This window comes from Lemur catta, chromosome 1, assembly GCF_020740605.2.
Source record: "Lemur catta isolate mLemCat1 chromosome 1, mLemCat1.pri, whole genome shotgun sequence".
NCBI classification, from domain to species: Eukaryota; Metazoa; Chordata; class Mammalia; order Primates; family Lemuridae; genus Lemur; species Lemur catta.
Window position 1 is genome coordinate 107,092,518 of NC_059128.1, and position 19,482 is coordinate 107,111,999.

Sequence of the window (19,482 nt, forward strand, 5' to 3'; positions counted from 1 at the left end):
AGGTGGGCTGGGGTGTGGCCAGGGCAGGCTGGGTGGGCCAGGGGTGTGGCCAGGCCCAACAGAGCAAGTTGGGGGCATGGCCATGGGCGCAGCAGATCCCTAAAACCCTGACGGGGAAGCCAAGGTTCCTCTCTATTGCAGGCCTCTGAGAACCCCCGGTTTTATACAAGCATGGACTGTACAACCAGCCCCTCCTGTCTTCCCCGCAGCCCCAGGGGCCCGGGGACCAAACACTCCCCGTGGGGCAGTGCAGGCGAGAGGTCCCGGTGGGGGCTTGGTGCCCTCAAAGGCCACTCACACTTGGACGGCACGTAGTCGGCGTAGGTCTCAGCGTGGCCCAGCTCCTCCGCCTCATCCTCCTCCACCTCATCCTCCTCCTCCGGCTGACTCTGTGACTGAGGCCCCCGCAGGGTCAGCAGAGCTGTCCAGTCCTGCAGTCACCGCACTGCCCAGCCTAGCTGGGGCAGGGCCCTGGCAGACCACCCAGCCCGGTGACCCAGTGGTGGGAGACGGTGCTGCCTGCCCCACTGCAGTGAGGGGCTCCCCACAGCCTCAGTTTCCCCATCTGTAGAATGGGCACTCCCTGGGCCTGGCACACTGGAGGTGCCTGTGTGCGTGACCCTCCCTAGGTCTCCCAAGAGGGGCGGGCCCAGCTCACCTGGTAGCTGACAAGAAGCGGGGTGGTGGGGAGGGAGGGCACAGGGTCCTCAAGGCCTGGAAATGGCCCACCGGGCAGGAACAACTGGAGGGAAGCAGGACGTTGGCCAAGGTGGACAGGGCAGGCCATGGCCGACAAGCCCACTGGCCTAGCCACCAGAGGGGCCCCCCTGCCCTGGCTCCCCGTGGCCCTGGGCTGTGCACTCCTGCCCTCCCCAGGATGGCCTGGTGTACCCTTGGCCTCCCTAGTGGGTAGCCCCTCGGGCCCTGGCTTGATCCTGCAGGCCAGCACCGGCCTCCCTCCTGCTGCCCTCCTGGCCTGCGTGAAGCTATCCTTGAGGAAGGTGCTTGGCTAGTTCTGATGGACTACAGCCCCCTGCCTCAGCCCAGTGGGAACAGGTGGGGAGGCTGAGGGCAGGGTCTGGTGGGCAGGGGGCACTCAGGAGCAGGGGGACGTGGGGGCTAGGAGCTCCCCACCCACGGGTAACTGGAGACATAGGCCAGAGGGGCTGTCTGGGTGGGCAGGTAGGCCTGGCCCCGTCTCTCACCCAGCCGGCTCTCATCACCCGGGGCGGGGGCCGAGGGGAAGCCCCTCACTACCTCCCTCCATGGGTGGATCCCCCTCACACAGGGACCAGAGGACACCACCCAGACCACAGCCCACCCTGGGGAAGGCACTGCCAGATCCCACCCAGGTGGACAGAGAGCGGGACAGAGTAGGATGGAGGATGGGATGGAGGGCGGGCCAAAGGGCAGGATGGAGGGCAGGACAGGGGGTGGGACAGAGGGCTGGCCGAGGGGTACTACCTCTGAGGCTGGGCAACCAGGTGTGGCCCGGCCTCTGGGCCAAGTCTGTGAGCCACTCGGGGATGTGGCCCACCCTAAGGTCTCAGAACTGGCTGAGTGTGCAGAGCCTGTGATGGCCGGGACAGGAGCCCCAGATGCCCCGGGGGTGACCTGGCCCACAACCTGCCTGCCAGGGACGATGTGGGCCATCACGTCCATCACCCAGACCCCAACAACACTGAGGTTGGGAGATGACAGGGTCCAGCCCGGGCAGCCGCTCTTTTTTTTTTTTTCCTATGATCCCAAACTGTTCTACGGGCACCCACTCTTTAGCAAACAAAGCTTATTAACAGGGACAGGACCCATCACAAAGAAATGTGAACATGAAAATACAGCCGGGAAAATCGCTCCAAGACCCAGTCCCCCACTGGGACCCCCAATGTCCTCATACACTGGGGGCTTTCAGTTCCTGAGCCCACCCAGCACACGGGCCAGTTTTGGGGTCTCCCCCAGGAGCCACGGGGTCCCCAGGGCATTCGGTCAAGTGTCCATTAACTTGATTTTCAGGGCTCCTGTTTTTTCTAAGGTTGGAAACACCGCCCACGTTATTGTAAAAGAGAATTGAAATGGGGCAGGGTAGGTTAGAAACCTACACTCAATTCCCTGCTCCTCTTTTTTTTTTTTTCAAATTAACAAAAACACAAACAAACAGAAGCTGCAGGGTTCCTGGAAGGCTGAGTCACCATTCCCGGCCAGGCTGGTGGGGCCCTGGGGCGTTGGGTTTCAGATGCCCTGGTGCTGTCCACGCCAGGCCCTTCCCTCACACCCTGCTGAGGACCTGTGGGCGGCCCGGAGGGCGTGGCCCTGGGCGAGGACGGGCAAAGCCCCCCCGGAACCCCCCTGTGCCTGAACTGCCCACTGTGGCTACACAGAACTCCAGACACTTCCTGTCCCCCTGCGGGCCCCACAGCCCAAGCCCTGTGTCCTACTGCCTGGGCCAGACCCTTTCTGAGGGCCCCCCAGGGAGCTGCCTGCTGGGGTGCACCCACCAGCATCCACTGGGGAGGGCCCTCAGCCCCAGACACATCTCCAACTTCCAGCTCCCCACGTCTAGACACTTCTCTCCTGGGAGAGGACCCTGGAAGGCCTGGCTGGGTGTGGGGTCTCCCTGGGCCTGGCATCTGGCTCTGCCTCCCTCAGGACAGTGATGTCCCTGCTGCCCAGTGCTGGGGACGGGCTGCAGTCAGGACCCAAGCACCTGGTGTCCTGCTGCCCTGTGACCCTCCCAGGGCTGGCCTCGCCTGCCCACGTCGCACACCAGGAGCTCCGTGGAGGCAAACCCCAGCCCTTCAGGTGCCCGGCCACGGTCCGCCAGGCTGGTAACCACCACAGGGCCTCCATGGGTGCCGCCCCTCCAGCTCTGGGCAGTGTGTCGCCCTCCCTGCCAGCCCTCTGCTCTGTCCTGTCCCACACGCTATGTTTCATTAGGGTGGACACTGGGGCTGGATGGCTCTGTGGGGGCCTATCCTGAGCCCTACAGGTGCTGAGCAGCGTCCCTGGCCTCCACCCACCCATCCCAGGAGCACCCCCCAACCCAGTTATGACAACCACATATGTCCCGAGACATGGCCCAGTGTCCCCAGAGGACAGGACTGCCTGGGGAGAGAGGTAGTATCCAAAATTGCTTTCTGCTGATCTCCTAGGTGAGCACCTGTCTCCCTAGCAGGGAGAGGGCCTGCGGGCCTAACCTACCCTCAGGGCTGTAGGGAGGCGCCCCCACATATTCCCAGATGCACAGAAATGAGGGGACCCTCGATTGATCACCTCACCCATGTCAGTGAACAGCCCGAGCCTCACCCGCAGAGGAAGAATCATGATACTGGGTGACCCCTGTGGGTCTCTCACTGGGGGACGGGGCCTGGACTGGCTCCTGTCTAGTCAGGGGCCCAGAGGCACTAACCTTGTCATGGGTAGACGAGGGGGTGCTCACATCCCAGATGGTGGGCACCTGGCTGAGGCTGTCGGCCGGCAGGAAGTCGGGTGTGTCCACAATGTCTGACAGGGAGTCCACCGAGGAGGAGAAGATGGAGGCATTGGAGAGATCCTCAAGGTATGAGGAGTCCTGGAGGACAGGCCCAGTGAGGTGGGCGGCCCAATAGGCCAACAACACACAACGTGGTCCACCCACACACTAAAACATCACTCAGCCACAAAAAGGACAAGGCTCTGACACAGGCTACAATGTGGAGGGACCTTGAGGACATCGTGCTCAGTGACAGAAGCCAGACACAGGACACACGGTGTGCAACTCCGTTTATATGAAATATTCAGAACAGGCAGATGTACACATTAGTTGTCGCCAGGGGCTGGGGAGGGGACAGGGACCGCTTCTTCTGGGGTGATGGGATGTCCTAAGACTGGTATGCGCTGTGACTGTACCAAAACCATCCAATTGTATGCGGGATAAGTGAACCGCAAAGCTCATACATCACGTCTCGGCAAAGTTGTTAAAAACGTGGAGAAATGAGAAAAGACTGAGATTGGCCAGGCGCGGTGGCTCACACCTGTAATCCTAGCACTCTGGGAAGCCGAGGTGGGAGGATCACTCAAGATCAGGAGTTCAAGACCAGCCTGAGCAAGAGCGAGACCCCGTCTCTACTAAAAATAGAAAGAAATTAGCTGGACAACTAAAAATATATATAGAAAAAATTAGCTGGGCATGGTGGCACATGCCTGTAGTCCCAGCTACTCGGAAGGCTGTGGCAGGAGGATTGCTTGAGCCCAGGAGTTTGAGGTTGCTGTGAGCTAGGCTGACGCCATGGCACTCACTCTAGCCCGGGCAACAGAGTGAGACTCTGTCTCAAAAAAAAAAAAAAAGACTGAAAGATGCCAGATTCAGGGGCCAGGAGGGGTGGTGACACCTAAGGGGGAGTGTAACCTGTGGAGCTCCCATACCATTTAGTAACCCGTATGTTAGAAAGTCAGGCACAGCAGTGGGGGCCATGGCCACTCACTAGGGTGGCTGGGTCAGCATCCCCTCCACACGCTGCCCAGCCCCAGCCAGCACCTGCCGTGTGCCTGGCCGCGTTGAACACCAGATGCCAAGGGCACCTGACTCCCCCCAGAGACCCTGCAGTGCTCCACAGGTTGGGGTGTCCGCGATGCCTGCCTGTTTTGCAGACAAGGGCCCGAGTCCAGAGGCACACACATCCCTCAGGGCCTGGAGTAGGGGACGCGGTGCAACCCCCACCCAGGCAGAATGGGGCCAGCTCACCCCCAAGCCTCCAGGCCCAGATCAGTAGCCCCCAACTGAGCCCCCCTGGCCCTCTGGGCACTGCCCATGTGGCTGCAGAGGACCCATCAGGCCAACACTGTGGGCCAAGGGCCATCTGGGAGCCCCAGCCCTCCCCTCCATGGGGGGCCCAGAAGAGCTGGAGGGGCCCCCGGGGGTGATGGTGAGTGTCCCAGACCCCTCAGTCCCCCCGCCCACATGTCCCCGGGCAGCTAGGATCATAACGAGGCCAGGGTGGGTGAGCTGAGGGAGTGGCCTTCTGTCTTCTGCTCTGGGACAAGGTGGTGCAGAGGATCGATGGGGGGGCAGAGGCCCTCCTCCTGCACAGAGCCAGGTGGAGGTGGCCCCTGATCTTGCTAAAATCCCTCCCAGCTGCGTCTGTGAGCAGCCATGCCCTGGACCCCCAGTGCAGCCCAGGGGGCCCTGCCAGAGCTCAGGTGGGACCCCACAACAGAGCCCCCACTCCCACATGGCCCACACATAGCAATGCCCTCCCCAGTGTACAGCCTGGGACCAGGGGAAGGCTCCCCACGGGGGGACGTCTGGTCCATACCCCCAAGGCCAGCAGGGATAGGTCACGCTGTGGGCACAGACCCTGGATAGGAGTGCATGAGGGGCCGCCCCTACCAGAGCCTGTCACCCCCATCTAACAGAGAGGAAGATGCCAGAGGACCCTCTGAAGGCGCCAGGACCACCCAGAGCAAGGGACAGGGACGTCTAATGAACTGTCAAGAGCCCAGAAGGGCCTGAGGAGATGCATCGGCTGAGTTTCCTGTGGGGTCCTGGATGGGCCCCGGGGCAGGAGAGGACATGAGGAGAAACTGAGGAAACTTGAATCAACTGTGGGCCTTGATACTTAGTAATGATGTGTCACTGCTGGTGCATCAACTGTGACAAACGCGCGAGCCAGGAGAGACATGCACGGCGGGGAAGCTAGGTGTGGAGTGTGTGGAACTCTGTCCCAGTGACCTGTCATCCCAGCTTTGTTCCAAAGGGCAGTGTCTGTTAAAGAAGCGGGTGCTCGCAGCTCTCTGGCTCCGTGACTGCGGTCCCTGGCCTGGGCCTCCCTCCTGCCCCCAGACAGAGCAGGATGCCCAGACAGGTGACCAGCAGCAGGGGCTCTGACTGCCGGCCTCATTTCAGGGACAGAGGCGTGGGGCTCCACCCCTGCCCGGCCCTGCGCATGTGTGGGTGGTGAATGGGGTTGGGGGGGGCAGACACACCCTGCCTGCCTGCAGGCTGGGGAGGACACAGCCGCCAGCAGTCTGGGGCCCCCAGGGCCTGGGGCCACCTGCTGTGGTTCTGTCCTTGCAGCATTCCAGGGAGCCCTGGGCAGGGCAAGAGCTGGCAGGATCTGCCTCAGACCCCTGAAGAGAGTGAGCAGACACGCCCCCTCCTGCCCAAGGAAGTCAACCCAGAAACAACCCCCAGAAACAAGGTGCCGGCCCCTCCCACGGAGACAAGTCCTCTCTGGACTCATCCTGCTCAGCGGGAGGGACGGCCCTGCTGTCCACCCAGAGCCCGCCTCAAACCATGCCCATTCCGCTGGCCACAGGCGATTCCCACAGAGCTCCCCCTGCCCCCGGAGAGGAGCCCCTGGGACACCCAAACTCCCCCACAGCACCTGGGACTTCTCAAGGGGAAATGGCAGCCCCTCCCACCCTTTCACTTTGAGCCCCCTCCCTCCCCTGCATTGGCCTTCCTGCCCACATGCCAGCTTCTAGTCCCAAATCCCCAATCTCTGCCTCAGAACATTCCCACAGATTAACCCTCTAGTCCCAAGTCCCCAATCTCTGCCTCAGAACATTCCCACAGATTAACCCTCTAGTCCCAAGTCCCCAATCTCTGCCTCAGAACATTCCCACAGAGTAACTCTCACTGCCAGAAAAGGAGGTGGGGCAAGGTGGGTGCAGGTGTGGCAGTGGGGGGCCCCCCCCACCCCTCTTGGGGCCGGGGGCATTACCTTTTTGAGAGCCCCAAACTGCAGCCAGAACCGCAGCTGGGACATGGTCGCGGCACGCGGGGGGGCCCCGGGTCCCCCTGGAAGAGCCACGGGGGAGCAGGTCCCTCATGGCAGCGGACACGGCTCCAGCATCGCGCCCATCGGGGCGGACAGAGGCAGCAGTGCTGGGCCGGGCTGCATTTGCATGTCGGTTTAGTCACTGCTGCGCCTACTTCCTCTCAGGCCGGGCTGACTTTCAGGAAATGATGCCTGCCCGGTAAGTCAGGGCGATTACTGGCAGCGCAAGGAGAATTACTGTATGGGGCGTAGCAGCCACAGACGCTGTCAACACGCACCCGCTGGCCAGTGTCCCAACCGCCGGGGGCAGCCCCCTCATGGCACCTGGGATGTGGCAGACTGCTCAGGTGGGCACGGGCCTCAGTTTCCGCAGCCTGCTCATGGGCTGGGCTCTGGTCCACCTGCCCCTGGCCCCATGGGCCCGGCAGGGACCCCAACTGCACTTGGTGTCCCCACAGCCCCCCAAGTCACACAAAAGGAAACTGAGGCCAGGCCGAGTCCTCCACATCGCCTGAAGGCCCCTCAGGCCAAACCGAATCTCCTGAACCCCCAGCTCAATACCAGCCGCCAACCACGCTCCCTCCAGGGCCTTCGCCAGAGCTGTGCCCCAACCCGGGTGCCCTCTGCCCTGGAGCCCTCTGCAGCGCCAGCACTGAAGGGGTACCGAGGCCCCGCCCTGCCCCTGGGTCTGGCTCTGGGAGCCGGACAGAGGGTGGGGCTGGCACTGCAGCCTCCCTGACCTGGGGCTGGACAGGGCCAGGGAAGGGAGGGCAGAACCTGAGCCCCTCCAGGCCTGGAGCCCCAACCCGCACCCAGGGACAGCCACGCAGGAGCCTGCGGTCGGGGCCCCAGCAAAGGATGCTTTGGCTCTGGCAGAAAACTGAACATCTGCACACGCTAGTACAATCACTTGGCCCAGAGAACTTGCTAGAACCGGCTCCTCTGACCCAGGAGCAGAGATGTCACACTTTGGAGCCACAGGGGTCATTCTCGATGTACCACAAGGTGCTGGGGGTGCAGGGGGGACCAGGGCCAGAACAGCTGGAGTGGAGAAGAGGGGACCCCCGTCCGCCTGTCATCAACCAGGAGGCCAAGACTGCAGGGGGCTCCTCTGCTGGGAGGAGAGGGATGAGGGCCCTGCCCTGCCCCTTGGCCTGAGCCTGAGGGTGGGATCTGGGATGGGGCTGGGCAGTAAGGCTGGCAGAGGAAGGAAACAGCCCCAAGGTGCCCAGGGAGCCCATGGCTGGGCCAGAGGGGCCAGGGATCCTGGGCTGGTGGGGGACTCCCCCCCAGAGCTCTCAAGGGGAAATGGGGAGCCTTGACCCTCTGGTGGAGGCCACAGAGGCATGCCCCCCAGGGCTCTCCCTGTTCTGGACCCCGCTGCCCTCTGCCATCCCCACAGGGCCCTCCACCAACGGGACCCTCGGCAGCAGCCAAGTCTGGCACAGACCCCCTGGCCGCCACGGCCGTCCCTGCCTGTCTCCACCTGGTGGGACAACACGGCCCCAACAGGAGCAAGTGTGTGGCGGGGAATGCACAAAAGTTGATGACATGTCAGGGAAGATGCTGCTTCACACCCCAGACAGCTGCGTGCAGAGGCAGCGATAACAAGTGCTATGCGGATCCCCGTCTGGCGGGTCCTCAAGGCAGGAAACAGAAGCAACATTTCACCTGGCAGATCCACTCCCAGGCGGGCAGGTGTCCAAAAGGAACAAGAGCTCATGTCCACGCAAGAACGCAGACATACATGTGCACACAGCACAGGTCACGACTGCCAAAAGGTGGGAAAGCCCAAATAGCCACCAAAAATGCACACAGTATGTTATCACACACTGGAATATCACTCAGCCACGAAATAGGACGAGGCTCTGACACAGGCCACAACGTGGATGGACTTTCAGGACATCGTGCTCAGTGAGAGATGCCAGATACAGAGGGACATACAGGGTGTGACTCCATTTATATGAAATGTCCAGAACAGGCAGATCCACAGAGATGGGATGTGGATTCGTGGTCGCCAGGGGCTGGGGAGGAGCTGGGGAGGGACTAATGGGGACCCGCTTCCTTTTCGGGCGATGGAATGTTCTGGGATTAGACAGAGGTGGTGGTTGCACAACTCTGTGAATATACTTTTATGGTGTGTGAATTTTGCCTCAAACACATCAAAGTTAGATTTAATGGGTATGACATTTCTGAGAAGGTGCCAGCAAAGTGTCAGGTGTGGATGCTCCACTCCTTCTTCTCCAGATGACCCTCCCGGGACCGCGAGGCCATGTTTCTCACCTCCTGCTTCGGTCCACACGCCCTCGCTGACCAGCTCTCCACTTGGCACTGACCAAGGCCCCATGTGGCTGGGCACCTGCAGGTGGTATATCCTTGTGTGACAGTTAGGGAAACTGAGGCAGGGGGCTGTGCTGGGCTCTTCCTGGAGAAGGCTGGGAGGTGGATGGTCAGGAAAGACTTCCAGGGGTTTGCGGTAGATAAGCGGCACCCCCTGGGCACCGCAGACTCTGCGGGGCTGGGAGAAGGACCCTCAGGCAGTGCCTGTCACTAGAATGCTCCTGTTCAGGGGTGGACTGTGTCCCCTAAAATGATGTGATCATGTCCTGCCCCCTAGAACCTGTGAAAGGGACCTTATTTGGGAATGGGGTCATCACGCTGGGTTAGGGTGGGCCTTTACCCAATGAGTGGTGTCCTCACAGGAAGGAGAGACAGAGACGCAGAGGACAGGCCGCGTGGAGATGGAGGCAGACACTGAGCGATACAACCACAAGCCCAGGGATGCCTGGAGCCCCCACATGCGGGGAGGCAGGAAGAACCCTCCCCTGGGGCCTGTGGAAGGAGCACAGCCCTGCCCACACCTTGACCTCATACTTCTGGGCTCCAGAGCCACAGGGGAACACATTCTTGTCTTTTGAAGCTGCCCCGTTTGTGTCACTTTGTCATAGCAGCCACAGGAAGCTAACACGGCTCCCCAGAAAATTCTGCTCCGTCCCACCAGGGTCACAGGCCCGTGGAACCCTGGCCTCTGCTTTCCACAGACTCTCGCTGTCCAGCCGTCCATCTGCAGCATGGCCTCTCCCAGCCTGGAGCCCAGGTGCCCTCGCACTGTGCAGCGACCTCAGTGAGAGGCTCCTCCTCCCCCCGGGCTGGCCGGCTGTGAACCAAAGGGCTTCCTGTAAGGAGAATCTCTCCCTCCCTCTCTTTTTGTCTGATGCCAGTAACTGCAGGGATGGGACTCCGAGGCACAGTGGGCCGAGACCTCTCCCCTGCTCAGGCATGTGTGGAGCAGTCAATGCCGCAGCCGTGCGCAGCCAGCAGTTTGCACAGCACTTTCCTGAGCTGTGAGCTCATCCTGGCCTTCCCAGAAGCCCCCGGCAGGCAGGCAGAGTGTTCTTACTGGACAGGCGCGCCCCCCCGGGGGTCCCTGCAGCCCCTGAGGGGGCCCAGGGTAGACGCCTGGCCCTGCTGACGGTTCCTGGGAGGTGAGTGCTGAGCCTCCCCTCAAGCCCAGCCAACTTGAGGGGGCCTGGGTGACCCTGGGAGGTGCACGGGCTCCCGGAACAGACGGGCAAGGGGATGGGGGATGGGCGCTGGGCAGCAGGCGGGCCAGAGGTGGCCGTGTGCTCGGGACACAGGGACACTGGCCCAAGAGAGGCCTAGGACAGGGGTGGGTGGGGGCCGCTCATTGCAGGGCAGGAAGGGCCAAGCGTGGAGGCTGGAAAGGCCTGAGGGGGCCTCTGTGAGGGGCACAGGCCTTGGGGGGTCTGCAGTGCTGACAGCCCCCTGCCTGATCTCAGCACGGCCCCCCTGGCCAGAGCCAGCCATGTAGGGTCCTGACGCAGGTCCACACAAACACATACACACACGAATGTCATCAACAGCACGATTCACAACAAATCTGCTACCTACCCACAACCCACTCCCAGGCATGCGCCCAGGAAATGAAAACACCCATCCACACAGAAACCAATACACACGCAAGCAGCACGAGTCACCACACCAAGGTGGAAACAGCCCAGGTGTCCACCGACAGGTGAGTGGACAACACACGTGGTCCATCCACACGTGGACTATCACTCAGCCATGAAAAGGGACTAGGCTCTGACACAGGCCACAGCCTGGAGGGACCTTGAGGACATCGTGCTCAGTGACAGAAGCCAGACACAAAAGGACACACACGTGCGTGACTCCATTTATATGAAATGTCCAGAACATGCAGATCGACAGAGACGGGATGTGTGCTACTGATGGGAACAGGGTTTTTGGCGGCGTGATGGAATGTTCTGGAATTAGATAGTAGTGATGTGAACTTACTAGGAACCACAGAGATGTACACTGTGCAATGATGACTTCTGTTACATGAATTAAACCCCAATTCGTAAGAAAAAACAAGCACAGAGTCTCGCATCCACGTAACCCCACCCACCTGCACAGCCCAGGGTGGGAGCTCCCTGTGGGGCCTGCAGAGCTGCTCCAGGTCACCAACAGGGACAGCAGAGCCTGGTGGCTTCACGCCAACCTGGAGACAGAGGCTGAACAGAAGTGGGAGGAGGCCCTTCCCTGGAGAGTGGGTGACCCCAGGGCCAGGCTGGGAGGGTGGTGAACCCACACTACTCCAGGGCGTCAGAAGCGAAGGGACGATGAGGCACACAGAGCCCCTCCTGACACAGATAAATGCTTAAATAAGTGCCTAGTGGGGCTAGGGGAGGGGGAGCTGTCCCTACAGAATCCCACCTGTGGGGAGCAGAAGGAACAAGCAAAACAGACAATCTCGGCTGGACAGACACAGCAGTGGCACCACAGGCAAGACCCTGAGGGACGCCCGTGAGCCCTGCCAAGCACCCATGCAGCCTCAGCTTCCCTCCCAGTGCGAGACAGAAATAGTGGCGGGACGGAGCAGGAACCCACAGATGCCACCCTGACCAAGCATCACGGTTGATGCGTCAGCCGACACCATGAGCTCCAACCCCAGGCCCCAAGGTGGACATGGCACCACGTCTGATCCTGAGACATGCCACATAATCAGCGACCTGCCTGTTCTCTTTTGGGGGCCCTTCAGCGGGAGGCCACTGGCATCCACCAGAGTCTAGCCCATCGCCGACACTGCACAAAGTTAATTTCCAAATTTCGACCACATTTACGTGAGTTTGTAACACACAGGGAGGCAGGTGAGGGTGTGTGGGAGCTCTTGGTTTTTACAAATATCCTATAAAAAGCTACTTTTCTGTAAGTCTAAAATATTTTAAAACATGTTTTGTCGTGAAAACTTTCAAACTTAAAGAAAAGCTCGAGCTTCATTTTTCAGAGAAGTCCTTTCTGCAGCACGTCCTCTGGTGTGCGAACCTGGGTCCCTAGGTTCTGGCGTGGGCAGCGGGTGCCCAGCATGACCACTGGTGGCACAGGCTTGATCCATGGAGGGCCGAGAGGGCAGGCGGGTGGCTGTGCCCAGGGTGGGGCTGCGGGAAGGAGCCCTCAGAGCTGCGGACAGGGCTGGGCATGGAACCTGACCCCTGAGGTCCCCAGAATGTGGGGTCCTGGCCGGGAGGCCCCACCTAAGTACCTGAGGACAAAGACCCCAAGGACAGCCACTGGGGGCAAGTGACCCACTTGATACTTGAGGGTCCACCCCCTGCCCAGCCTTGGCAGGCTCTTATACAGAACCAGGGGATGGACCCAGGATGCTGAGAGGCCAACAGCCCAGGTGACAAAGGAGAGAGTGAAAAACCTTATACAGCAAAGCTGGAGCCAGGCCACCCCTGAGTTTGGGGACCACATGTCCATACGCAGTCACGGAGGACACCAGGAGGGATGCTGACCCCAGGGAAGTTTGGACAACTCAGCCAAGTCAAAAATGGTTCTGCTTCTTGCAAGCAATAAAAGTCACACAGCTCATCTCCTTTCTCTTTTTGCTGTGGCTACCAGGAAGCTCAGGCCTCAAGTTCACTTACCAGCTGGTACCCTAAGGCTGCAGGTTTATATTCACTATTTCCCCCACTGCTATACCTTCTGATTCTGGGGAAAGTACAGTATGCTGTGGGGCACATGGGGACTCCGAATGGTGCATCAGTTTCCCCTTGCTGTATTGAGAAACCACTGTAAACTTTATGGCTTAAAACAACACAAACTTGTCTTCTTACACTCTGGAAGGTAAAGTCTAAAGTCAGGGCTTGGCAGGGCTGGTCCCTCCTGGGGGCTCCAGGGAAGAGTCGGTGTCCCACCTTTCCCAGCATCTAGCTGCTGCCAGCATCCCTCGGCTCGGGGCCCTTCCTCCCCCTTCAGAGCCAGCAGCGCAGCGTCTTAGCCAGTCTCTCTGCCTCCAACCCTCCTGCCTCCTCATGGGAGGACCTTATGCTGACACTGGGCCCCTGGGTCATCCAGGTGACCTCCTGTCTCAAGGTCCTTATCCCTTCTGCCACATGAGGTGACACACCCACAGGCCCCAGGATTAGCATGGGGATGTCTTTGGGGCCACCACTGCCGGCCCCCATGCTGTCGTGAAGCCTGAATCAGGCATAGAGAGGGCTTCCCTGGTGGGCCGGACACAGCTGTGAAGGGCTCAGGCCTGGCTCCGCCCTGGCTCTGCAGAACCACTGGCTCGGTCCACAGGCCTGGTGGAGGCTCCCCACTCACATTTGCCCCTCCCCACCCCCAGCCCCGGGTCAGCTTCCATCTGAAGAAGGTTCTGCTGCTGTGACAGGGAGACCTGGCGGGGTGGACGGTGCAGGCCGTGGGGGCCATCTGACAGTGGTTGTGGACACCTCTCCCACAGCCCTTTCCTTCCTCAGGTGACTTCTGACCCTGCTCTCTGGAGTACAGGTCGCCCAGGTCTTCACCTTGGCCCAGCCAAGTCACCAGCCGGGCAGGCTCAGACCCCGCCCAGGCCCCCACCAGGCGCAGGAGCTTGTGGGTTCTCCTACCTGAGGGAAGTCGCTGCTCTTTGGCGGGAAGCTGGAGGCAGAGGCCACAGGAACGTGGCCGGTGTCTGGGCAGGGCGGGCCGCCCAGGAAGGAGGCAGAGTTCAGGAACTGGCTGGAGAGGGAGAGGGAGGACAGTGACTGTGGGGCCTGGGGCTACGCTGGGCCCACCCCCGGGCTTCCTCGCACCACCCGACGGGAGCTGGCAGCATGGATTGCGCATGGTGGCTGCCCAAGGGGCTCTGGTGAGGCCCCTAGGGGACAGCTGTGAGCATGCCCAGGCCTTGCAGGCCCCCTCGGACCTGTCCCCACAAAGAGGGGGCCTCCAGGGTCAGCAGCTAGACCTGAGGCTGTGCTCCCACCCCTGCTGGACAAAGAGCCTGGCCTCATGGGCAGAGGGGCTAGAGCGCTTTCCCGCTCCCACACCACGAGCAGGACGGGGACACGGGCTCATCTGCCCTCAGGAAGGACTCTGGCGTTTCTGACACTGAGCTCAGAGGAGAGTCCGGGCAGGGGGCACAGGAGCCGACCCCAAGCCCATCGAGCTGTCCCTCCCACACAGCACCTTCAGCCTCCACCTCACTCAGGGCCACGATGGGGCAGAGGACAGTGCCACCCCAGAAACTCAGAAGCACCTTCCTCCAGGGAAGGGGTCACATCATGGCCCACGCACCCATGGGTGCCTCTCTCCGGACCTCTGGAGTCAACCCTGCCACTGGGTGGGCTGGGCCCCAGGTGGGCAGCGCTGTGGGAGCCTTCTCTGCTCACACCCCGCGCCAGCTCCCTGGGTTCCCGAGGCAGAGCGATGGCCACCATCCCCAGGGCCCCTGCCCCGCCACTAGGCTCCTGGGGTCTCCCTCAAAAGCTTCTCATGTCCCTGCCCAGTGGGAGCCAGACGGCTCTGGACTAAGGCAGCCTATATGGAGCCACCACCAGATGGCAGCCCCCATGCAGGGACCCCGTGGGTTTGCTAACACTAACAGGAAAGCAGCATCCTCCCCTGCCCCTTGCTGTACTTTCAGAATAAATCCCCAAGCTCTGTCCTCTGACCTGCTCCCTCCCCCAGGCCCCAGAACAGCCCCTCTGGAATATTCTAGAACCCCACAAGGCATATATGCTCCCAGGCCCTCTGCAGAGGCTGCTTCCTCAACCCAAAATGCCCCTGCTGCCCTGGAAAAGTCCTACTGACCCTTCAAAACCCAGCTCATCATGTCTCACCCCTCCCTCTGCCCTCTCCTCAACTTTGTTCTGGTTAACACAGATGCCAGCTGGTCACAAGGTGGGGTTCAAGAAAACACAGCCTCAGCCGCCCCTGTGCATCCAGGGCCTGGCCCTCCGGGTGGCTGTGTGCCAGGACCCGGCACTCAGCCCAGGCGGAGGTGGAGGCAAGGGCCAGGAGGGATTGGAGCCTGAGCTCCAGAGGCTGGGCCAGGACGAGACACTTACTGGCTGCTGTTGCTGGAGAAGGCTGGGTACACTGGCGGTGAGAAGGGGTTCCACCATGGGTAGTGCAGCATGGCGTTCTGAAACAAGAGAGCGGCATCAGGCACGGTGGCGTGGGGGAGACCGAGGGCCCCTGTAGCACAGGGTCAGAGTTCCAGAGGTGGAGAGCGAGGGCTCTGTAATCGGGGCATGGCCTGGCCCTCCCAGCAGGAGTACCTGGGGAGTTACTTAACCACTCCATGCCTCAGTTTCTCCATCTGCATGAAAGACTCCCCACGTGGGCCCTGCAGGGGGAATGGACTCTCCAGAGGGGAAGGCCCATCTAGCTTCCTGGTGTATCCTGGGAACACCGAGGTATTGCTGGGTATGATGGGGGAAGGTTCCGGGGCCTTCTAAGAGTGCTCACAGGACAGGGTTCCAGGGAACCCGCTTTGGGAAATAGCTGGCGGGCCAAGAGGGTGAGCCTGAGCTCAGCAGGGGTGCGAGGGGTTCCAGGGTTCCTGGATCTGACGGGACCACAGACTCGTGGCTGAGGCCCACCGAGCGGACCCACACCTACGCCAGAGCCCTGCCCCCGACTCTCAGGGAAAAGCTCACTGTGCCCAACCTCGACATCCAGACCCCCGGCAGGCCCCCTGCAGGCAAGGGGCATGAGAAGCCTTCAGGGTGGTTGCTGCCCAGGTCTCCGGTTTCTGCACAAGTTGCAGGATAAAGTTTATCACAGAAAGAGCCACTGCTGCCTCTGGGCTTCCTGTGCCCGGACACTTGCGAAGAATCCCCCACGGATGCCTCCGGAAGGGAGCAGGGCCACTGGGGCCTGGGTGGGGTCTCCCAGAGCCCTGGTCTTGTGTTCCTTCCCCCTCTTGCCCCTAGGGGGAGAGAAATGCAGCCCCAGAGAGGAACGTGGTCTTCCTAAGACCACGTGGCACATCTGGAACATTCCGGAGCAGAACTAGAGTAAACCATCTCAGGGTGCATGGGCCTTGGGCAGCGGGTATGGCAGCAGGCAAGCTCACCTGTGGCTCCAGACGGGTGCTGGGGGTCTCAGGGGCAGGGTGGGAGGACCAAGGGTCCTGGGCCCACCTGATACACTGTGCCTGTGCCCAAGCCAGGCCTGGGGCTACCTTCAGGGAGCTCCCAGGGTAGGCTGGAGGCCTCAGCCAGGCACTGAGACAGTACCCCAACCTCGACCCAGCCAGTGGTTCTGCTGGGGGCTGCCAATCAGAGCCTGCCTGGGGACCTCTCACTGCTGCCAGAAGGGGTGGTGCTGCCTTCAGAAGGGCAGGCCCTGGTACATGATTGGCCCAGAGACGGGCACCTGACCATGGCCAGCCAATCAGAGCCTGCCTGGGGATTTTCTACTGGCAGCCAGAGGAGCCACACTTTTCTGTTAAGCAGCAAGGGCCTGTTCCAGGGCTACATGGTCTCCTGGTCACTTCCCAGCCTAGTCTCCAGTGTGGCCTGTGGGGCAACCATCACAGACACCCCTCGCAGCCCAATTTCAGGGAGCCTTCCCACGGTGTCCTGACTGCCCAGAGAGGGGCTCAGAGCCAAAGTCGGGGTTGAACCCAGTACCTCTTGCACCAGGGTCCCTATCACAGCCCAAACATCCCCCCAGACTCCAGTTTCTGAGCCCCGCTGGGCCAAGTCTGGCTCCTTACAGCTGCCCAGGTAGACCGTGAGTCCTGGCCACTGGTCAGCTTCCTGGGTCACCGAAGAGGGGACATGGCAGGGACACGTTCCTGAAGGAACAGCTCCATCCTTTGAAAACCCGCCAGGCGCTCATTCTGGCCCAGGAATTCTATTTCGGAAACACACCCCTGGGGACTAATCCATGAAGGGGTAGGAAAACGCAGCAGGACTATTTATAGCAGCAGAAAACTGGAATCTCCCCAGAGGCCCAACAACAGGAAAGTAATTAAGCAAATTATGGCAAGTGGGGATGAAGGGACCGTCCTCAGGATGGTGTTGGCAGTGACAGCTTGTGGGAGGAGACCTGGAGGGAGGCTGCTGCAGAGGTGTGGACAGGCGAGGGAGGGCCCCAGACATAGCTCCAGCGGGAGGGGAGGAACGACAGGAGGCTGGACATGGCAGGGCCTTGAACCCTGGCGGAGGCACCAACCGGCTCTCATTCCCTCAGCCCACAGTAACTTCGTGTGGGCTCCCTTTCAGTAACTTCGTGTTCCACGTTGTACTATGTCAGGGTATGACGTGGGCATATCTGGGCAAAGAGCCAACCATAGGTCAGCACGTGCCCTGCCTAGCCCTTTCCCGGAGCCATAATTATGGGTCTGGGGCGCCTCCGACCGTTCCAGCCCTCCTAACCTCAGGTCTATGTGATGCTGGCAGCCTGTTTCCCAGCTCCTGGAAACCTAAGCTTACTCCTTCTTTTTTTGTTTTTGTTTTTTTTTTGAGATAGCTTCTTGCTGTGTTGCTCAGGCTGGAGTGCAGTGGAGTCATCACAGCTCACTGCAGCCTCCAACTTCTGGGCTCAAGTCATCCTCCTGCTTCAGCCTCCCGAGTCACTGGGACTACAGGCACCACCACGCCCGGCTAATTTTTCTACTTTTAGTAGAGACGCTATCTCACTCATGCTCGGGCTGGTCTCAAACTCCTGACCTCAAGTGATCCTCCTGCCTCGGCCTCCCATAGTGCTGGGATTACAGGCGTAAGCCACAACGCTGGGGCAGAAACCTAAGCTAAATCTTGCTCCCGCCTTCCGACCCAGACTTCCCCACCTCCCATGTTCTCCAGAACTCCATCTGTAGACCAGGTTCCTTCTGTGTCATTTACTCACTGTGGACCAACAGGCACAGATCTCGGGCCCTTCCCAGTGGGGGGAGGAGGAGGAGGAGGAGGCAGCTGATTCTTCACTAAAGAGTGGATCCCGCAGCTGCCCCTGCCAAGTTGCCTACCCACTACTGGGCACCCCAAGCTGCCTTATAGCGCTGACGGCCCACACAGCCTCCAAGGCCCGATCCCCACCTGCTCTCCTCTCAGCCTCTGGCCACTCGGGCCTCCCCTCATGATACTTTTCTCACGGTTGTCAAACCTTGAAGCAACCAAGGTGTCCCTCAGTAGGCGAGTGGGTACGTAAACTGAGGTGCACTCCAACAATAGAATACTATTCAGCGCTAAAAAGAAACGAGCTGTCAGGCCATAACAAGACATGGAGGAGCCTTAATGCATGTGACTAAGTGAAGCAGCAGCTTGGAAAGGCCACGTGCTGTAGGACTCCAACTGCAGGACACCCTGGGAAAGGCTAAAGTAAGGAGATAGTGAAATGTCTGCGCCTGCCAGGGGCTGACAGGGAGGGAGGGGTGACCAGGAGGAGCTGGGGGTGTTTCAGGGCAGTGGCCGACTCTGCAGGATGTGGCAGCGGGAGACAGGTCCATTGAAACCCACAGAATGCTCAATGCAAAGATTGGTCCTTAATGTTAACTTGGACGTCAGCTAGCAAGAACATGTCAGTTTCTGTCATCAAGTGGAACGCATTTACCACACGACGGAGATGCCAGGAGAGGGGAAACATGAGGCAGGAGTACGTGAGAGCTTTCTTTGTTCTCTGAGCAATTTTCCTACAAACCAAAAACTGCATAAGAAATAAAGTCTATTAAATTAAAAAGAAAACATATTTATATTTTTAACAAGCCCAACTCCCTTGGTGACTGGCTCCTTCAGGTAGACTCAGCCCTGGAGGGGCAGCCCTGAACATCTCTCTCCATGGGCCACTTTCTCGAAAGAAGCTGATAGGCTGACATGGAAGGAACTGGAAGCTTGGCGGAGACAGGAATCCCCTCAAATGTTCTTCCTGAAAAGCTGGGGGCTACAGTTACCCTTCTGACCATGTCCTGGATGGGCAACCTGTCCAGGTCCCACAAGGACGTGGTGGAGCTGGGCTCTGGACTGCCAAGGTCAAGGTCGTGGCCATGTTCTTGTGGCGCAGGGCACGGGCTCACCTGCAGGGGGGGTGGGCTGTACAGGACGCTGCCCGCCGGCGGGGGTTCGTGCTGAGGGTACTCCCCGTCCATGGTGGGCCCCACCGCGAGCATTGGGCGGCAGACGGCGGGGCTCCAGGACCCAAGGCCGCCGGCAAGTCTATCTGGGCTCCACACTCCGTGGCAGCGGTGGTGGTGACGTCATGTCCTGCAGAGAGAGACGTGGACGCCTGAGACTGTGCCCTGACCTTGACCCTTGCCCATGAGCAGAACCAATGGGGCCACCTCCCCTCCCACATGCCCACTGTACCCGAGCAATACCCCTGTAGCCCCTCTGCTGTGGCTGGCACCTCCTCCGGCTTCCTGGACCCCAGGCCCTGACTGCACCCATTCGCAGGGCCCCAGGGACCCCAGCAGAGCCGTAGCCAA

The 19,482-nt window shown here is 60.5% G+C and overlaps 1 protein-coding gene across 4 annotated transcripts in view; it reads right to left on the reverse strand.

Moving 5' to 3' along the window:
• SBNO2 (strawberry notch homolog 2) overlaps nucleotides 1-19,482 on the reverse strand; it is a 49,460-nt gene that overhangs the window by 13,494 nt on the left and 16,484 nt on the right. For 3 of the 4 annotated variants that reach the window (XM_045542651.1, XM_045542641.1, XM_045542671.1), the window contains exons 2-7: nucleotides 19,075-19,261; nucleotides 15,119-15,195; nucleotides 13,676-13,787; nucleotides 3,404-3,565; nucleotides 659-742; nucleotides 299-395 (exon numbers count right to left, since the gene is read on the reverse strand). In XM_045542651.1, coding sequence (XP_045398607.1) covers nucleotides 299-395; nucleotides 659-742; nucleotides 3,404-3,565; nucleotides 13,676-13,787; nucleotides 15,119-15,195; nucleotides 19,075-19,167 — 625 coding nt within the window. In that variant the 5' untranslated portion in view covers nucleotides 19,168-19,261. Of the gene's footprint in view, nucleotides 1-298; nucleotides 396-658; nucleotides 743-3,403; nucleotides 3,566-6,698; nucleotides 6,854-13,675; nucleotides 13,788-15,118; nucleotides 15,196-19,074; nucleotides 19,262-19,482 lie in introns of those variants that run through there. The other variant, XM_045542661.1, reaches the window with a different exon arrangement.